Source organism: Theropithecus gelada, chromosome 19, assembly GCF_003255815.1.
Source record: "Theropithecus gelada isolate Dixy chromosome 19, Tgel_1.0, whole genome shotgun sequence".
NCBI lineage: Eukaryota > Metazoa > Chordata > Mammalia > Primates > Cercopithecidae > Theropithecus > Theropithecus gelada.
The window spans coordinates 7,170,157-7,191,622 of NC_037687.1; the positions used below are offsets into that span (position 1 = coordinate 7,170,157).

The window sequence follows — 21,466 nt, forward strand, 5'->3', positions numbered from 1 at the left end:
CACACACACCACACACCCCCCACACACTACGCACACCACACAGCCCCCCACACACCCACCACACACACCCACCACCACTCACACACACCACACAAATCACACACACACCACACACGACACACATCCACACCACACACCACACACGCGACACACCCATGCCACACACCACACAAATCACACACACACCACACACGACACATACCCACACCACACACACCACACACACCACACAAATCACACACACACCACACACCCATGCCACACATCACACACACCACACAAATCACACACACACCACACAAATCACACACACACCACACACGACACATACCCACACCACACACACCACACAAATCACACACACACGACAAACACCCAGGCCACACACCACAAACACACACACACCCCCACACACACACACACACATAGTGAAGAGGGATCACCTTCTCAGAGAGGCTGAGCTGAGACACAGCCTAGATTCAAGTTCCGCTTTGGAAAAAAGCCAGACACTATGGTTCACGCCTGTGGTCCCAGCTACTTGGACGGCTGACGTGAGAGGATCGCTTGAGCCCAGGAGGCCGAGGCTGGAGTGAGCCGCGATTGCGCCCCTACACTTCAGCCTGGGTGACAGAGTAGAACCCTGTCTCAAAGATTAAAAATATAGCCGAACATAGTGGCTCACACCTGTAATCCTGGCACTTTTGGAAGCCGAGGTGTGAGGATCACTTGAGCCCAGGAGTTCAAGACCAGCCTGGGCAATGTGGTGAAACCCTGTCTCTACTAAAAATAAAGTAAAATAACCAATAAAAACAGGCCGGGCAGATCACACCTGTAATCCCAGCACTTTGGGAGGCAGAGGTAGGCAGACCACCTGACGTCAGGAGTTCGAGACCAGCCTGGTCAATGTGGTAAAACCCCGTCTCTACTAAAAATACAAAAATTAGCCAGGTGTAGTGGTGCGTGCCTGTAATCCCAGCTACTCAGGAGGCCGAGGGAGGAGAATCGCTTGAACCCGGGAGGCGGAGGTTGCGGTGAGCCGAGATCGCGCCACTGCACTGCAGCCTGGGTGACAGAGCGAGACTCTGTCTCAAAAAAAAGCAACGACTGGCCGGGCGCAGTGGCTCACGCCTGTAATCCCAGCACTTTGGGAGGCCCATGGGGGCAGATCACAAGGTAAGGAGATCGAGACCATCCTGGCTAACACGGTGAAACCCCGTCTCTACTAAAACAAACAAACAAACAAACAAACAAAAAATTAGCCGGGTGAGGTGGCGGGCGCCCATAGTCCCAGCTACTCGGGAGGCTGAGGCAGGAGAATGGCGTGAACCCTGGAGGCGGAGCTTGCAGTGAGCCAAGATCGCGCCACTGCACTCCAAGCTGGGCGACAGAGAAAGACTCTGTCTCAAAAAAAAAAAAAAAAAAACAAACCACAAAAGCAACGACTGCCAGACACCATAATCACAGGACTGAAGATTATAAGGTAACCAGACAATGCCTGTGTCTTCAATGGACTTACAGTCTACAATAAACTAGTAAATACACAGTCACAGGTCAGATGTTGGGTTAAAACGACAGAGGGTGTCTGGGGGTGCCATTTTCATGGAGGGGTCTCAAAGAAAGTCACCGCTGAGACATCCTGAATTCAGCAAAGGAAAGCACCATCCACATATTGTGGTGTAAAGCAATTCAGACATAGCAGAAACCCAGTGGAAAGGCCCCAGGACAGGAATTTTCTTGGCACATTAAAAAAAATGTCTGGCCAGGTGCGGTGGCTCACTCCTGTAATCCCAGCACTTTGGGAGGCTGAGGCGGGGGGATCACTTGAGCCCAGGAGTTCAATATGAGGTTGGCCAACATGATGATACCCCATCTCTACCAAAAAATACAAAAATTAGTCAGGCATGGTGGTGTGTGCCTGCAATCCTGGCTACTCAGGAGGCTGAGGTAGGAGGATTGCTTGAGCCTGGGAAGTCGAGGCTGCAGTGAGCTGAGATGGGGCCACTGCACTCCAGCCTGGGCAACAGAGTGAAATCACATTGAAGAAGAAGAAAAAGGAAGAAGGAGAAGAAGGAGAAGGAGAAGGAGCCAGGTCACAGCTGCATGAATGAATGAATCAATCAATCAATCAATCAGTTAATCAACCACACAAATAAGATGGAAGGGCAGAGTAGAATTCCATATGTAATTCTTTTTTTTTTTTTTTTGAGACAGCCTTGCTCTGTCGCCCAGGCTGGAGTGCAGTGGCGCGATCTTGGCTTGGTGAGGCCTCCACCTCCTGGATTCAAGCCATTCTCCTGCCTCAGCCTCCCAAGTAGCTGGGACTACAGGCGTGTGCCACCACGCCTGGCTAATTTTTTGTATTTTTAGTAGAGAAGGCTTTCGTCATATTGGCCAGGCTGTTCTGGAACTCCTGACCTCATGTGATCAGCCCGCCTTGGCCTCCCAAAGTGCTGGGATTACAGGCCCGAGTCACCACTGGGCCTCCACATGGAATTCTAAGGGGTCCATTCATGAGTCCAGAAATCAGACTTGATCAGCGAATGGTTCTCACCCAGGGGGCGATTTTCTCTCCCGCTAGGGACACTGGGCAACATCTGGAGATATTTTTAGGTGTCAGGACCTGGCTGCAGTATCCTCCCGGAGCGTGGAATGGGTGGAGACCAGGGATGCTGCTCAGTACCCTGCAATGCTCAGGACAGCCCCACCCCAGAGAATGATCCAACACCAGATATCTAAAACACAAGGTGGGGAAACCCTGACCTAAAGGCATGAGAGGAGAGGAGACAGAGGAAGGAATTTTTCAAATACACACAGAAAAGGGAATTTAAAAATACATACATGAAGAACACCAGTAGCTTATAAAGGTAACAGTCCTAAAAATACAATACTATTTCTCTCTTTTTTCTTCTTCTTCTTCTTTTTTTTGAGATGGGGTCTTGCTCTGTCGCCCAGGCTGTAGTGCGGTGGCGCAATCTTGGCTCACTGCAACCTCTGCCTCCCGGGTTCACGCGATTCTCCTGTCTCAGCTCTCCCAGGTAACTGGGATTACAGGCATGCACCATGACGCCTGGCTAATTTTTTTTGTATTTTTATTAGAGATGGGGTTTCGCCATGTTGGCCAGGCTGGTCTCGAACTCCTGACCGCAGGTGATCCACCTGCCTTGGCCTCCCAAAGTGCTGGGATTACAGGCGTGAGCCACTATGCCTGGCCAATTTTTTCTTTTTTTTTTTTTAATCTGGTAGAGACGGAGTTTTGTCATGTTTGCCAGGCTGATCTCAAACTCCTGAGCTCAAACAATCTGCCCGCCTCGGCCTCCCAAAGTGCTGGGATTAGAGGCATGAGCCACCGCACACAGCCTACAATACTTAAGTACCGCAACTGGTCATGTCTTAACCCCTGAAGTCAAATTCCAGGGTTCTTGTGACCCACACAATTACGCCTCCGGTACAGCCACTAATATGGACGGATACAGCTCTTTACAAGCAAAATCTGCAACAGTCCCTGGAGAGTCACCTCCCCTGCTGCCACCTTGCTTGGTGCCTGGTGACTGCTGAGCAAAGGAAATTCCATTGTTCTGTCCTCCCCTTAATGCCTCCAGGATAGACAGTAAGCTCTAAATCGTGTATCAAGTACCTTCCTGTGAATGGTGAGGATAGACTCGGAAACCCAAGTATTTATACAGCTTTAAAAGCCTACGAGAGACTGGAAAATACATCTTACGTTTATAAATAGACATGGAATAACCTGCCTGGGTTAACTCTGATGGGAGCTAGTTACAGCAATACAGATGGAAAAAAAAAAAATGTAGAACTGCCTGAATAAGGGAAGCTCCTGGTATTATTATTATTTTTATTATTATTATTATTATTATTTGGAGAGGAAGGGATATTTGTTCAGGCACAGGTATCATTCCTGATACCTGCTACCTCTTCCTAGAATCCACTGCAGGAAACCTGGTACACTGTGGTTTTTCTGAGATTAGAAAAATGAAGCACAATGGGCCAGGTGCGGTGGCTCATGCCTGTAATCCCAGCACTTTGGGAGACCGAGGCAATCACGAGGTCAGGAGATCGAGACCATCCTGGCTAACACGGTGAAACCCCGTTTCTACCAAAAAATACAAAAAATTAGCCGGGCGTGGTGGCAGGTGCCTGTAGGGCCCAGCTACTCGGGAGGCTGAGGTGGGAGAATGGCGTGAACCCAGGAGGCAGAGCTTGCAGTGGGCCAAGATTGTGCCACTGCACTCCAGCCTGGGCGACAGAGCGAGACCCCCTCTCAAAATAAAAAAGAAAGAAAGAAAGAAAAATTAAGCATAATGAAGTCTCTATCGTCATCAGATTCACAAAGACAGAAAGGAGGATGGTGGGTGCTGGGGCTGGGGGAGGGAGAACGGGAGTGAGTGTTTCATGGGGACAGTTTCAGTTTGGGAAGTTGAGAAAGTTCTGGAGATGATGGTGGTGATGGTCGCACAACCACAGCAACGCACTTGATGCAGCGAAACTGCTCTTAAACACAGTTACAATAAAAAATTGTATGTGATGTCTATTTTACAATAACAGCACATACACTAGTGATATTAACAGGAAGGGTTTGTAAGTTTATTTATTTGTGTGTGTGTGTGTATTAAATTGTGGAAAAATAAACGTCACATAAAATTTACCAATTTATCATCTCAATCTTTTTTTTTTTTTTTTTAAGATGGAGTCTCATTCTGTTGCCAGGCTAGAGTGCAATGGCGTGATCTCGGCTCACTGCAAGTTCCGCCTCCCGGGTTCACGCCATTCTCCCGCCTCAGCCTCCCGAGTAGCTGGGACTACAGGCACCCGTCACCACACCTGGCTAATTTTTTGTATTTTTAGTAGAGACGGGGTTTCGCCATGTTAACCAAGATGGTCTCGATCTCCTGACCTCGTGATCCACCCGCCTCGGCCTCCCAAAGTGCTGGGATTACAGGCGTGAGCCACTGCGCCCAGCCGCTAATTTCTCTATTTTTAGTAGAGATGGGATTTCGCCATGTTGCCCAGGCTGGTCTCGAACTCCTGGCCCCAAAGTGATCCACCCACTTCGGCCTCCCAATGTGCTGGGATTACAGGCGTGAGCCACTGTGCCCGGTAAATCTCAACCATTTTAAGTGCACAGTTCTGTGGTATCAAGCGCATTCACAGTGTTGTGCAATCATCACCACCATCAACTCCGGAACTTTCTCATCTTCCCAAACTAAAACTCTGTCCCCAACCCGTCCCCTCCCCAGTCCCTGGCACTCCCCATTCTACTTTTTGTCTCTAAGAATCTGAGGACTCTAGGGACCTCCTAGGAATGAAATCACACAGAATTTGTCCTTAGTGAGTTTCCTTTTAATGATATTAACTTTGCGACAATTACAAATAAAACCATGTTTAAATGGTCCCTTGGTAATTAGAGATTTAGACTTTCAGAATTGGAAAAAAAAAAAAAAAGAAAGAAAGAAAGCTTTGAGTGACATTGCTGGTGGCAGCTCTCACGGGTGGTTCTGGTTACTTGAATGTAGGGCCAACAGCTTAGAGCTGAGCTGATGACTGGACTGACCCTGGAGTTATATAAAGCATCGACGGAGATAAATCACGTTTGCAACCCTCGGTTCAGGCGGGGATGATGTCACACACACACATATAGCATATGAGCTTAGAGCTGGGACAGCTCCCAGAGATCATCTGTCCTCCCGCCCCTTCTCCCAAAAAGGAGGCAGACGGTGACTTGCTTGGGAACGTGGCCAAAACCCTTCAGCAGGTCAGGGCCGGAGCCAAGAGCAAATGTTGAGCTCCCGGCCGCAGCCACACCTCACTCGCCAGCGGCCCCCTGGCCTTCTCCTCCAGGGTCGTGGACTGAGAATATCACTAACAGAAAATATCTCAAGAAAAAGATATCAAGACACACAAGGAAACCAACACGAAAGAGAAAAATGGGCCCAGTGCAGTGGCTCATGCCTGTAATCCCAGCACTTTGGGAGGCTGAGGCAGGAGGATCGCTTGTGGTCAGGAGTTCGAGACCAGCCTGGGCAACATATCAAGATCCCCACCTCTAAAACATTATTATTATTATTATATATTTTTTCTCAGATGGAGTTTCACTTTTGTTGCCCAGGCTGGAGTGCAGTGGTGCGATCTCAGCTCATTGCAACCTCTGCCTTCCGGGTTCAAGCAATTCTCCTGCCTCAACCTCCTGAGTAGCTGGGATTACAGGCGCCTGCCACCATGCCCGGCTACTTTTTGTATTTTGAGTAGAGACGGGGTTTTGCCATGTTGGCCAGGCTGGTCTCGAAGTCCTGACCCCTGGTGGTCTGCCCACCTCGGCCTCCCAAAGTGCTGGGATTACATGTATGAGTCACTGCGCCCAGCCTAAAAAATTATTTTAAACAATTAGCCAGGTGTAGTGTCTCAGGCCTATAGTTCTGAGTAGTCCAGCTACTCAGGAGGCTGAGGTGGGAAGATCGTTTGAGCCCAGGAGTTCAAGGCTGTAGTGAGCTATGATTGTGCCACTGTACTCCAGCCTGGACAACAGAGTGAGACCCCATCTTAAAAAAGAAAAAGAAAAAAGTGACAGATCCTTCTCCGGTTTGATGGGTTTTTAAAAAACCCAATGTTAAAATAATTTTAGGGCCGGGTGCAGTGGCTCACGCCTGTAATCCCAGCACTTTGGGAGGCTGAGGCGGGTGGATCATTTGAGGTCAGGCGTTCAAGACCACCCTGGCCAACATGATGAAACCCTGTCTCTACTAAAAACAAAAAAATTAGCTGGGTGTAGTGGCAGCACCTGTAATCCCAGCTATTCAGGAAGCTGAGGCACAAGAATTGCTTGAACCCGGCAGGTGGAGGTTGCTGTGAGCTGAGATCAAGCCACTGCACTCCAGCCTGGGTGACAGAGTAAGACTCCGTCTCAAAAAAAAAAAAATAATAATAATAATAATTTAAAACTAATGTATACACGCTAGTTTGAGACTTTAAATATTAATCCATTTTCCTTCAGATGGACGGCAGTCCATTAAGTAACAAGATTAAGACTGAAAAATTTGTCATTAAGTTTTATAATAAAAATTATTTATGTAATTATTTATGTTATATTTATAAATATAATTTTTATACAATAAAATGATTACACAACATTGTGAATGCACTTAATGTCATTCGTATTTTTTTAATTTTAAATTTTTTTTTTTTTTTTTTTTTATGGAGACAGGGTCTTGCTCTGTCACTCAGGCTGGAGTGCAGTGGAATAATCATAGCTCACTGCAGACTTGAACTCCTGGGCTCAAGAGATCCTGCCACCTGGGCCTCCCGAGTAACTGGGACTGCAGGTGTACACCACCATTGTTTAAAAATTTTTGTAGAGATGGGATCTTGCTATGTTGCTCAGGCTGGTCTCAAAGTCCTGGCCTCCAGTGATCCTCCCACCTTGGCCTCCCAATGTGCTGGGATTACAGGCATGAGTGCCAAGCCTGGTGGACATTTTTTTTTTTTTTTTTTTTTTTTTTGAGACGGAGTCTCGCTCTGTCACCCAGGCTGGAGTGCAGTGGCGCGATCTCGGCTCACTGCAAGCTCCACCTCCCGGGTTCACGCCATTCTCCCGCCTCAGCCTCCCGAGTAGCTGGGACTACAGGCGCCCGCCACCTCGCCCGGCTAGTTTTTTGTATTTTTAGTAGAGACGGGGTTTCACCATGTTAGCCAGGATGGTCTTGATCTCCTGACCTCGTGATCCACCCGCCTCGGCCTCCCAAAGTGCTGGGATTACAGGCTTGAGCCACCGCGCCCGGCCGCCTGGTGGACATTTTTAATTGACAGTGTGGGGTGGGAGATAGGAGATAATCGATTTTTGCTGCCTTCGATCCTTACAACTAAGGGATCTCAGTGGGGCCAAAATCCTTCCCTGACTTTGTCAATAACCATGAGTTGTGTTTCTAGCTTTGCACGGAAGCCTTGCATGGGTTAACACAGCTGCATCCCGATCAGTGTGAGGAGGGATGAAGAGGACAAGGAAGACAGGGAGGGAGAACGAAGGAGAGGGAAGAGGAGAAAATCCCAGAGGGAAATGGTGCCAAGACATGTGGAAAATCTGGTTTTGACACAAATCTTCAGAGTGTATGCTTGTGTTATGATGTTTAAAAATGTGTATGTAGGCTGGGCATGGTGGCTCACGCCTATAATCCCAGCACTTTGGGAGGCCGAGGCGGGCGGATCACAAGGTCAGGAGATTGAGACCAACCTGGCTAATGGGGTGAAACCTCGTCTCTACTACAAATACAAAAAATTAGCTGGGTGTGGTGGCGGGCGCCTGTAGTCCCAGCTACTCGGGAGGCTGAGGCAGAAGAATGGCGTGAACCCGGGAGGCGGAGGTTGCAGTGAGCCAAGATCACACCACTGCACTCCAGCCTGGGTGACAGAACGAGACTCCATCTCAGAAAAAAAAAAAAAAAAAAAAGTGTATGTATAAGCCATAGTGGCTCATGCCTATAATCCTAGCACTTTGGGAGGCTGAGGCAGGTTAATTGCTTGAAGCCGGGAGTTTGAGACCAGACTGAGCAATATAAGGAGACACCATCTCTACAAAAAGAAGTTTAAAACTTAGCCAGGGCTGGGCACGGTGGCTCATGCCTGTAATCCCAGCACTTTGGGAGGCCGAGGCGGGTAGATCATTTGAGGTCAGGAGTTCAAGACCAGCCTGGCCAACACGGTAAAACCCTATCTCTACTAAAAATGCAAAAATTAGCCGGGTGTGGTGGCAGGCGCCTGTAGTCCCAGCTACTCAGGAGCCTGAGGCAGGAGAATCGCTTGCGCCTGGGAGGTGCAAGTTGCAGTGAGCCGAGATTGCACCACTGCACTCCAGCCTGGGTGACAGAGTGAGACCCTGTCTCAAAAAAAAAAAAAAAAAATAGGCCGGGTGTGGTGACTCATGCCTGTAATCCCAGCACTTTGGGAGGCCAAGGCGGGTGGATCACCTGCAGTCACCTGAGATCAGGAGTTCGAGACCAGCCTGACCAACATGGAGAAAACCCCATCTCTACTAAAAATACAAAATTAGCCGGGCGAGGTGGCAGGTGCCTGTAATCCCAGCTACTCGGGAGGCTGAAGCAGGAGAATCGCTTGAACCCGGGAGGCGGAGGTTGCGATGAGCCAAGATCGCGCCATTGCACTCCAGCCTGGGCAACAAGAGTGAAACTCCATCTCAAAAAAGTAAATAAATAAAGTAAATAAATAAATAGATAAAAACATGTATGTATGTTTTCGTATGAGATCGAACGGAGTGTGTGTGTGTGGCTCCCGACACTGAGACACGGGAAGGGATGGCTGCTTCGCTAGAGGTGAGGCAAAGTGCATCAGTTACATGTGGGCAAACCCCACCCATCCCAGCACAGCTGCCCCCACTCACCTTTGAGGCAATAATCCAGCTCGAACAGCTCACTGTCTTCCGCCTGCCTCTCCCAGAAAACCAGGTAGTGGGTGATGTTGCCATTGGGGTCGGAGGGCGGTTTCCACTTCAAAATAATCTGGGATGATGAGTTAGACACTGAGATTGGATCCAGGGGCACGGAGGGGTCTGCCAAAGAGAAAGGAAATGGGTCCATTGTGAGAAAGAGTGTGCACAAAAAGCTGGTGGACGGATGCGGGGGACACACTAAAGACATCATGAGGGCATGCATCACAACACTTTGGGCGACCAAGGTGGGCAGATCACGAGGTCAGGAGATAGAGACCATCCTGGCCAACATGGTGAAACTCCGTGTCTATTAAAAGTTAAAAAAAAATTAGCCAGGCGTGGTGGTGTACACCTGTAGTCCCAGCTACTCGGGAGGCTGAGGCAGGAGAATGGCTTGAACCCGGGAGGTAGAGGTTGCAGCGAGCCGAGATTGTGCCACTGCACTCCAGCCTCGCGACAGAGTGAGACTCTATCTCCAAAAAAAAAAAAAAAAAAGACATTATAAGGATGTTTGCTGCAGTGTTTTTGTTTTGTTTTTGTTATGTTTTTTGTTTTGTCTGTTTTATTTTGTTTGTATTGTTTTGTTTTTGTTTGTTTCGGTTTTGGTTTCTGTTTTTTGTTTGTTTTGCTTTGTTTGAGACAGAGTCTTGCTCTGTGACCCAGGCTGGAGTGCAGTGGCATGATCTCGGCTCACTGCAACCTCCACCTCCTGGGTTCAAGCCATTCTCCTGTCTCAGCCTCCTGAGTAGCTGGGATTACAGGCACCCGCCACCATGCCTGGCTAATTTTTGTAGTTTTGGTAGAGATGGGGTTTTGGCATGTTAGCCAGGCTGGTCTCGAACTCCCGACCTCAGGTGATCCGCCTGCTTTGGCCTCCCAAAGTGCTGGGATTACAGGTGTAAGCCACCGTGTCCGGCCGCTGCAGTGTTCTTTAACATCGGAGAAAACTGGAGACATACAGGGAATCCTCATCCAATCAGGGCATGGGATACCAAGCGGTAGCCCATTCACATCCCAGATTATGTGAGCATTCATTTATCCTTTTCTGCAACAAACACTAACGCTCTCTGACTATGAGCTAAACTCTCTCTGTTCTGGGCTCTGGGTAGATGCCGCTGAGGAAAGAGAGGATAGTGGGAAGAGACCAATAAACTCACATTTTTCCGATTAACATCTGTCCCTAATTGAACCCAGTCATGGGGCAGACTTGAAGCCACTGGATCGTGTCAACGACCTGGCATTCAGTCTACAAAACCTTCCCCTGAAGAACGGAGGTGGCTGACAGAGTGGCTCATACCTGTAATCCCAGCACTTTGGGAGGCTGAGGCGGGAGGATTGCTTGAGCTCAGGAGTTTGAGACCAGCCTGGGTCACATAGCAAGACCCTGTCTCTACTAAAAAGCATAAAAATCAGCCAGGCATGAGGAAGCACGCCTGTGGTCCCAGCTAGTTGGGATGCTGAGATGGGAGGATCGCTGGAACTCAGGAGGCTGATGCTGCAGTGTGAGCTGTGATTGCACGACTGCACTCCAGCCTGGGCGACAGAACAAGATCCTTTCTCAAAGAAAGAAAGAAAAAAAAAAACAAAAAACCAACCAACCAAACAAAACCCAAAAAACCCAAAGTAACAGAGGTGGCCGAGGGAGCTGGGGGTGGGGAAGGAGTCCAAACACCTGGGAGCTAGACGTTTCTGAAAACTGTCTTTTGGTATCACTGAAAGATATAGGATGAGAGGGGATTAACTGAAGAAGATAGGGTGATTTATACAGTTTGAATTCGAGGCCAGGCACGGTGGCTCATGCCTGTAATCCCAGCACTTCAGGTGGCCAAATCACCTGAATCACCTGAGATCAGGAGTTTGAGACCACACCTGGCCAACATGGTGAAACCGTGTCTCTACTAAAAAAAAACCAAAAATTAGCTGGACATGGTGGTGGACGCCTGTAATCTCAGCTTCCTGGGAGGCTGAGGCATGAGAATCTTGAACCCAGGGGGCGGAGGTTGCAGTGAGCCGAGAACGCGCCATTGAACTCCAGCCTGCGAGACAAGAGCGAAACTCCGTTGAAAAAAAAAAAAGGGCTGGGCGCGGTGGCTCACGCCTGTAATCCCAGCACTTTGGGAGGCCAAGGCGGGCGGATCATGAGGTCAGGAGATCAAGACTACAGTGAAACCCCGTCTCTACTGAAAATACAAAAACTTAGCCGGGCATGGTGGCAGGCGCCTGTAGTCCCAGCTACTCGAGAGACTGAGGCAGGAGAATGGCGTGAACTCGGGAGTTGGAGCTTGCAGTGAGCCGAGATTGCGCCACTGCACTCCAGCCTGGGCGACAGAGCAACACTCTGTCTAAAAAAAAAAAGCTGATTTTGAGCCTATAGGACGGGGTTTCTCATCCTCAGCACTATTGGCTTTTGGGGCTGGATAATTCTTTGTCATGATGGAGGGTGCATCCTGTGTGTTGCAGGACATGAAACAGCCTCTCTGGCTTCCACCCACGAAATGCCAGTGGTTTCATCTCCACAGCTGTGACAACCAAAAATGTCTCCAGACATTGATTGGCAACTGTTCCCTGGAAGAGCAGTTAACCCCATTTGGGAACTACTGCTGTAAGAGAAGCACTTAGGTTTTACAAAAATATAATTCGGCTGGGCCCAGTGGCTCACGCCTGTAATCCCAGTACTTTGGGAGGCCAAGGTGGGCGGATCATTTGAGGTCAGGAGTTCCAGAGCAGCCTGGCCAATATGGTGAAGCCCTGTCTCTATTAAAAATACAAAAATGGCTGGACATGGTGTCTCACGCCTGTAATCCCAGCACTTTGGGAGGCCAAGGCGGGCGGATCACCTGAGATCGGGAGTTTGAGACCAGCTTGACCAACATGGAGAAAGCTTGTCTCTACAAAAAAAAAAAAAAACAAAACAAAATTAGCCAAGCATGGTGGCGCATGCCTGTAATCCCAGCTACTCAGGAGGCTGAGGCAGGAGAATTGCCTGAACCCAGGAGGCAGAGGTTGCAGTGAGCTGAGATAGCGCCATTGCACTCCAGTCTAGGCAACAAGAGCGAAACTCAGTCTCGAAAACAAAACAAAACAAAACAAAACAAAACAAAACAAAAGTTGACGTGGTGGCTCACGCCTGTAATCCCACCAAGGTGGGCGGATTGCAGGTCAAGAGATCGATACCATCCTGGTCAACATGGTGAAACCCGTCTCTACTAAAAATACAAAAACTAGCTGGGCATGGGTGGCGTGCCTGGTAGTTGCAGCTACTTGGGGGGCTGAAGCAGGAGAATCACTTGAACCGGGACAGGGAGATTGCAGTGAGCTGAGATCACACCACTGCACTCCAGCCTGGGCAACAGAGTGAGACTCTGTCTCAAAAAACAAAACAAAACAAAACAAAAATTTAGCCAAGCATGGTGGTGCACACCCATTATTCCAGCTACTTGGGAGACTGAGGCAGGATAATCACTTGAACCTGGGAGGTGGAGGCTGCAGTGAGTCCAGATAGCGCCACTGCACTCCAGCCTGGGTGACAGAGTGAGACTCCATCTCCAACAAACAAACAAAACATAATTAAATTGCTATGAAATACTCCAGGCCAAAACAAACAAACAAACAAACAAAACAAAACCAAAAGAAGTAACAAGTGGGAAGAGGGAAAAGACATCGAGATGAAACAAAAATGACCAAAGGTTGAAGTTGGGAGGCAGCTGCCTGTGGGGCTGTCGTTCTTTCTATGTTGTGAATATTTGAAAATTTTTCATAATAGGATGAAAAATATAAATATTCCCATCAAGTGGCTTGTTGCTACTACCTCATCTAAAACTATAAACCTCAATACTCAGCTCCTTTAAAAGCCAATAACTGACTGGGTGAGGTGGCTCACACTTCTAATCGCAGGACTTTGGGAGGCCAAGGCAGGAGGATCACTTGAGGCCAGGGGTTCAAGACCAGCCTGGGTAAAAAAGCAACATTCTGTCTCCACAAAAAATACAAAAATTAGCTGGCTGTGGTGGTGCATGCCTGTAGTCCCAGCTACTCAGGAGGCTGAGATGGGAGAATTACTTGAACCCGGGAGGCAGAGGTTGCAGTGAGCCAAGATCGTGCCGTTGCACTCCAGTCCAGGTGACGAAGCCAGACTTTGTCTCAAAAAAAAAATAGCCACACATAGTGGTATACTCTGGTAATTCCTTCTACGTAGGAGGCTGAGGCAGGAGGATTGCTTGAGCCTGGGAGTTTGAGGCTGCAGTGAGCCATGAACACGCCACTGCACTGCACTCCAGCCTGGGTGACAAAGTAAGACCCTGTCTCCAAAAAAAAAAAAAAAAAGGTAATAACCGTATCAAGGAGCATTTTATACAACCTTGCTGCATCAGCCTGTTAAAAGCCAGAGGTCTGATTCATAGACAAATTCACATTCCCAAGACACACTCACTGGTGGCATCTGTCTGGACATAAATGATGTCGCTCTTGGCTCCGTAGGTCCGGCGTTCATCCGAAAAGGTGACCAGGGTCTTCACAAAGATGGCATACTGGGTCCAGGGCTTGAGACCCCGCATTAGCCATCCTGGGTGGTTCTGTGATTTGGGGTCGTTGGACCTCAGGGGCGGGTCAATGTCTACCACCGTCCAACTGTTGGAACCACACGCATCCTGCCCGTCAAACTCCGTCACATTCTGGTAAGGGCTTTCAAGACAAAACAGCAAGGCGGTTACCTTTATAAGACCATCACATTACGGCCGGGCGCAGTGGCTCAAGCCTGTAATCCCAGCACTTTGGGAGGCCGAGATGGGCGGATCACGAGGTCAGGAGATCAAGACCATCCTGGCTAACACGGTGAAAGCCCGTCTCTACTAAAAAATACAAAAAACTAGCCGGGCAAGGTGGCAGGCGCCTGTAGTCCCAGCTACTCGGGAGGCTGAGGCAGGAGAATGGCGTGAGCTGAGAGCTTGCAGTGAGCTGAGATCCGGCCACTGCACCCAGCCTGGGCAACAGAGCGAGACTTCATCCCAAAAAAAAAGAAAAAAATAAAATAAAAGACCGTCACATTGAGCACCGTGCAGGTGAGGCCTGGGAAGTTACATCCTGTAGGGTCACATCTTACTCACCCAACAATCTTATGCCGCAAGAAAAAATAACTCGGGAACAGCCGAAGAGAAAGAAACCGCCAACCCTGACATCTCAATGAAAAAAAACACAGCTTGGGCATCCCTTATTCAAAATACTTGGGATTTGGCCAGGCATGGTGGCTCACGCCTGTAATCCCAGCACTTTGGGAGGCTGAGGTGGGTGGATCATTTGAGGCCAGGAGTTCAAGACCAGCCTGGCCAACATGGCGAAACCTCATCTCTACTAAAACTACAAAAATTAGCAAGGCGTGGTGCTGCATGCCTGTAATCCCAGCTGCTCTGGAAGCTGAGGCAAGAGAATCGCTTGAACTCGGGAGCAGATGTTGCAATGAACCGAGATCGCACCACTGCACTTCAGCCTGGGTGACAGAGCGAGACTCTGTCTAAAAATAAATAAATAAATAAATGATTGGGACCAGAAGTGTTTTGGATTTTGGATATTTTTGGGTTTTGAAATATTTGCATTTTACTAGTTAATTTGCATTGTACTGGTTCAGCATCTCGAATCTCAAAATCTGAAATCTGAAATGCTCCAATGAGCTTTTCCGTTGAGTATCACGTCGGCCCTCAAAAAGCTTTGGATTTTGGAGCATTACAGATTTCAGATTTTCAGATTAGGGATACTCAATCTGTAATAATAATAATAGCAGGAATTTCCTCACAAGTTATTGATAAGATTAGACTGTGTCTAAGTTCTCAGCAAGGCACAAGATCAATCTTGGGGGCTAGAACTATTATTAATATTACACTGGCCACGTGTGGTGGCTCATGCCTGTAATCCCAGCACTTTGGGAGGCCAAGGTGGGCGGATCACCTGAGGTCAGGAGTTTGAGACCAGCCTGACCAACATGGTGAAACACATCTCTACCAAAAATACACAAATTAGCTGGGTGTGGTGGTACATGCCTATAATCCCAGCTACTCAAGAGACTGAGGCAGGAGAATTGCTTGAACCTGGGAGGCAGAGGTTGCAGTGAGCCAAGATCGTGCCACTGCACTGCAGCCTGGGCGATAGAGCAAGACCCCGTCTCAAAAAAAAAAAAAAAAAAAAAAAAGTTGGGAAAAAAATGAAAAATAGATAAGCAATACATTTGATAACATGCGCTCAGTAGACTGAGCTCCTGACTACAAAGGATATCTGATGAGACATACACAGGCAAGGCAAAATGGAATATTGCCCCAGGAAACTGGCCAGTCTGGGCTTCTACGGGAAAGCTGCCCGCTTCCATTTTCGGCATTTGATAAAAGCAGACATTATTGACTTTGCACACCATTGACCGGTGAGATTGTAAAAAGGAACCTAAGGTATTTATTCCAGGAGGAGGAGGGAGATAGAGAGGAACCCGAGAGGGGCAGATTGGGGCACAAACGAGGCAAGTACAGAGCCAGCCGGCCCTCGCCTCTGCAAGGTCTAACTCTTCCACTTACGCCTCTTTGTAGAACAGCATGAACCCCAGGAGGTCTCGGAAGTCGGGGGGCCAGTACGGCTCCCATCTCAGCAAGATCTTATCGAAAGATGTCCGAATGTAAGAAAATTTAAGTAACTCATTTTCACCTGGAAAAGTTAAAACAAAAGGCAAAACCAAGCTATTTCAGTGTAGTTTCAGACCGAAGCCTGGGACCCCCACACTTCCTGGAGGGACTGTGAGAAGGGAGAGGTCCAGCTGCTATTCCCCTAAGGGTCTCCTCCCCATGTGCCTGGCTGAGTATGAATGGGGGGAGATTCAAAAGCAAGAAACGGTTTTGCAACTTGGCCGCTCACGCTCACGTAAGCCAATGACTTGACTCAGCCAGACACTCAACTGAATAAGGGCGATCTGTGCCCGCGCGAGAAGGACAACCGGCCAACAGTTATTGGAGGAAGGGATTTTCCAAGGATGATGTTTGTCCTGACACAATGTTGTCTCACACGTGGACTTCTAAGACTGACCTGGAAGGAGGTGCAACTCCAGTGCAAATAAACCCATGCCAAGTGAGTTTAGAGAGCCTGCAGACCATTAGACATTGGAGAGACGCATCTAAGTAATTCTCTACCCTCTCCTAAACCTCACCCCAACCTCGTTCTCTCTTCTTGTACTATTTTTTTTTTTTTTTTTTTTTTTTTGAGACAGAGTCTTGCTCTGTTGCCAAGGCTGGAGTGCAGTGGCACGATATCTGCTCACTGTAACCTCCGCCTACCGGGTTTAAGCAATTCTCATGCCTCAACCTCTCAAGTAGCTGGGATTACAGGCACCCACCACTGCAGCCAGCTAGTTTTTGTATATTTTTTTAGTAGAGATGGGGTTTCACCACATTGGCCAGGCTGCTCTCGAACTCCTGACCTCAAGTGATCTGCCCGCCTCGGCCTCCCCAAGGGTTGGGATTACAGGCGTGAGCCACCATGCCCGGCCCTTGCACTACATTTTGACATAAGTAGCTAACTCCCCATGGAGGTGTCACAGAAGCCCCTGGCAGCTCACTGCTCAGAATCTGTCGGGGAAGTGCAGTCAGCAGGCAGCCTGCAGCTGCAGAAACCACAGGACCCGCTACAGCATTCTAGCCAAGACCTGACTCTCCCTGGACATCCCCCACCTGTGACTGAGCTCGGGGGATGCCTGGCCGTCCCATTGCAATGCAGAACTTCCCTGCAGACAACCATGGCCTTGAGCTCTTTCTGGGTTTGGACAAGACTCAGGGATGCACCACTGTCTGAGGCTCTCCCAGCCCTATCCTCCTTCCTTCCTGCTCTCTGTTCACAGAGGTCAGACCCACGCTATTGTCAAAAGGCTCTTCATGGCTGGGCGTGGTGGCTCACACCTGTAATCCCAGCACTTTGGGAGGCCGAGGCGGGAGGATCAAATGAGGTCAGGATTCAAGACCACCCTGGCCAACATGGCAAAACCCTGTCTCTACTAAAAATACAAAAGAAATTAGTCGGGCATGGTGGCACGTGCCTATAGTCCCAGCTACTCTGGAGGCTGAGGCGAGAGAATTACTTGAATCCAGGAGGAGAAGGCTGCAGTGAGCCAAGATCGCACCACTGCACTCCAGCCTGGGTGACAGAGCAAGACTCTGTCTCAAAAAAAAAAAAGGAAGCTCTTCCTCTCTTTCACATTTCATGGGTATTACCCTCTATACATTTTCTGCACTCCTAAACTTCAACTTGGCAGTCACTTCACAGGACATGCAGACTGACATAGGTATTTTACTCAACTCTGAACTCTTCAGCATCAGCCTGATACACATATAAGAAGATGTCATTCATTCATCCATCATTCATTCAGTGCTTGTATGACTTCACCCCGTATCAGGTACTATATTGCATGCAGTAAGCATAGTGATAATATTAATAAATGTGCAGAATCTGCCCTCAGTAAGAAAGCCTATCACACAATGGGTTGCTAGAGGGAAATAACACCCCCGGGGGGCCACTGTGATGGATGAGAGAGGACAGCCACATTATCTGGTTTGTGGACCACTTACAGCAGGGGTCCCCAGCCCCTGGGCCACAGACCAGTATGCTCCATGGCCTGTTAGGAACAGGGCTGTACAGCGGGAGGTGAGTAATGGGCGAGCAAGTGAAGCTTCATCTGTATTTACAGTCACTCCCCATCGCTCACATGACCACCTGAGCTCTGCCTCCTATCAGATTAGCGGCAGCATTAGATTCTCATAGGAGCATGAACCCCATTGTGAACTGTGCACATGAGGGATCCAGGCTGTACACTCCTTATGAAAATCTAATGCCTGATGATCTGCCACTGTCTCCCATCACCCCCAGCTGGGACCATCTAGTTGCAGGAACATAAGCTCAGGGCTCCCACTGATTCTACCTGATAGTGAGTTGTACAATTCTTTCATTATATATTACAATGTAACAATAATAGGAATAAGGTGCACAATAAATGTAATGCACTTGAATCATGCCGAAACCATCCCCACCCCCTACCAATCCGTGGAAAAACCGTCTTCCACTAAACCGGTCCCTGGTGCCAAAAAAGTTGGGGACCAGTGACTTACAGGATGCCTGGTCCCCATTTGTCTTCAGGGCAATGTCATTTCTCTCCTGGCGCCCCTTGGTTCCTGAAACTTCTTCCATCTTGTGGATTTCTGACAAGCAGAGTTTGGGGTTATAGTGGAAGAAGAGTTTCCCCTGAGTGATGGTGAGGTTGTGTTTGCTCCAGTCCCAGAGCTGCCTTAGGTTCTGGTTGTCCAAGGCATAGAAGGAGTAGTTCCTATGGAAATAACACACACATCTAGTCATTCAACAGCTGGTCTACAGCTCCAAGATGATATGGCCATGCCTGGAGTTGATCTTGTTCAGTGCTATATCCCTCATCCTCTCCACTTGCTTGGCACATACTCAACATATATTTGTCAAATGGGGATAACAGGGGAAGCTGAGGAAGTTTTCATGGCCAGGAAGGAGGCTCAGCTCAGTCTTGAAGAGGGGTGGTGAGTCTGTGATGGACTGAGGAATAGGTTTTGCAGAAACCAATTTCTGCAAACAGGGGAAATACTGATGACACAGAGGCACCTAAGTTGAACTCAGGGAAGAGCAAAGTAGCCTGTTTTGGCCAATAGGTGACAGCAAATAGCTGGAGTTGCAATGGACCAGACCGTCTAGTATACTGCGTGCCAGATCAAGACCAAGAACGTGTGACCGTCCTTAATAAGCAGAAAGGAGCCACTGAAGGTTTTTGTTTGTTTGTTTGTTTTTTAAATGAGACGGAGTCTCACTCTGTTGCCCAGAGACTACATTGTCTGCTGGAGTGCACTCCAGCAGACAATATAGTCTAAACTATATTGTTTAGACCACCTTCTCGAATCACGTACCAGCTCATGTTGATTAACATGTCCTTTTGTCCCTTTCCCCATTGGCTGTCTGTTCTACAGATGTGAGGCTGGGGCTGAGGCAGCCATCTTGTGACCATGAAGAGCACAAAGATGGAAAGAACCTGGGTCTTCCACAGACCTCCTGCCTATGAGTCGATCTTGATCTGCGTGAAACACAGTCTGAGTTCCTGCTGTTTTACTAACAGAGTTTCTAGGACCTCAAGGAGAAGGCTGGAATATATTGGAATTGGAATACACTGAGATGGAGTCCATTCCAGAAATCAGGATGGACAACTGGGACTAAGAAGAAATGTCCATTTTGTGCACATTAAACTCTACTTACAATGTAGCCCAAACAGCCAGATGCCCTATTTAGCAAAAATTCCAGCCTGTGCCCTTGGAGGATGGGCACCAAGGTTGGGCTGCTCCCACTTTTGTTTCTCAAGAATGACTATAAAACAGCTTTTACAATTTTTGGCTGGATGGACCTCTAGGCACATTCCAAGTTCTTTTCTCCTGAGGTTTTGCCACATAACTTTTATTTGTTTTTTTAAAAATCCTTAAGTTTTTCTTCTTTTTTTTTTTTTGTGGACCGAGTCTCGCTCTGTCACCCAGGCTGGAGTGCGGTGGTGTGATCTTGGCTCACTGCAACCTCTGTCTCCCAGGTTCAAGCTATTCTCCTGCCTCAGCCTCCCAAGTAGCCAGGATTACAGGCGTGTACCACCACACCTGGCTAATTTTTGTACTTTTAGTAGAGATGGGGTTTCACTATGTTGGCCAGGCTGGTCTTGAACTCCTGGCCTGAAGTGATCCACCCGCATCGGCCTCCCAAAGTGATGGAATTATAGGCATCAGCCACCGTGACTAGCCAAAAAAATCCTTAAGTTTTTCTAATGCCCGAACTTCCTAGTTAACACTCAGGCCCACGTACCCGATTTCCAATGTCTCTCCTCGAATCAGACGTAACTTCCGGAAGAAGGAAAGTGACACCAGAGCGTAGGATCGGCGGATTTTTAGATAACCTGAAATTTCTTCAATGAGGCCGAGGTTGGCTTCTAGCTCAGCTGCCAGATTATCTAAGGAAAAGAGAGAATATTCAGTGGGTTTCTATAGAAATATTTCAATCTTCTCATGATCCTCCATGGTGAGAAGATAACCCTCAGGCTGTAAATGATTGGACATACCCAGCTCACAACTCATCATGCTGGCCAGGCGCGGTGGCTCACACCTGTAATCCCAGCACTTTGGGAGGCTGAGGTGGGCGGATCACCTGAGGTCGGGAGTTCGAGACCAGCCTGACCAACATGGAGAAACCCCATCTCTACTAAAAATACAAAAACAAATTAGCCAGGTGTGGTGGCGCATGCCTGTAATCCCAGTTACTCGGGAGGCTGAGGCAGGAGAATTGCTTGAACCCGGGAGGCGGAGGTTGCGGTGAGCCAAGATTGCACCATTGTACTCCAGCCTGGGCAACAAGAGCGAAACTCCGTCTCAAAAAAAAGCAAAAAACAAAAATCAAAACAAAACAAACAAACAAACAAACAAAACCTCATCATGCTTAGAACACAATCTGTAGTTCTTAGCCTTCCTTAAATGGGTCAAGCATACTTCTGCCCCAGGACCTTGGCACTGGCTGCCTTTGTTGCTCAGAATATTATTCTACCATATATCTGCTTGGCTTGTTCCATCATCATCTCAAACCCTCCTTTCCCACACCAGAGACTTCTCTAAAATAGCAACCCCAGGCTAGGTGCTGGTGGCTCATGCCTGTAATCCCAGCACCTTGGGAGGGTGAGGCAGGTGGATCACTTGAGGTCAGGAGTTCAAGACCAGCCTGGCCAACATGGTGAAACCCTGTCTCTACTAAAACTACAAAAAAAAAAAAAAAATAGCAACCCCTTTTAGTCTCTATTTCAGAGGTTGACCAATGACAGCCCACGGGCCAAATTCCACCTGTTTTGTAAAATAAAGTTTTATTGGAACAAAGCCATGCCCACTAGCTGACATGGGTCTATGGCTGTTTTCATATTACAACAGCAGAGCTGAGTGGTTATGATAGACATTGCCCGGCCTGCAGGGC

The 21,466-nt window shown here is 48.3% G+C and overlaps 1 protein-coding gene across 5 annotated transcripts in view; it reads right to left on the reverse strand.

Annotated features, from left to right (window-relative positions):
• The window catches only part of INSR (insulin receptor), a 189,195-nt gene that overhangs the window by 41,871 nt on the left and 125,858 nt on the right, over window positions 1-21,466 (reverse strand). For all 5 annotated transcript variants that reach the window (XM_025368441.1, XM_025368438.1, XM_025368440.1 and 2 more), the window contains 5 exons: window positions 20,318-20,462; window positions 18,571-18,785; window positions 16,000-16,126; window positions 13,878-14,128; window positions 9,401-9,568 (listed from right to left, as the gene is read on the reverse strand). In XM_025368441.1, coding sequence (XP_025224226.1) covers window positions 9,401-9,568; window positions 13,878-14,128; window positions 16,000-16,126; window positions 18,571-18,785; window positions 20,318-20,462 — 906 coding nt within the window. The remainder of the gene's footprint in view (window positions 1-9,400; window positions 9,569-13,877; window positions 14,129-15,999; window positions 16,127-18,570; window positions 18,786-20,317; window positions 20,463-21,466) is intronic.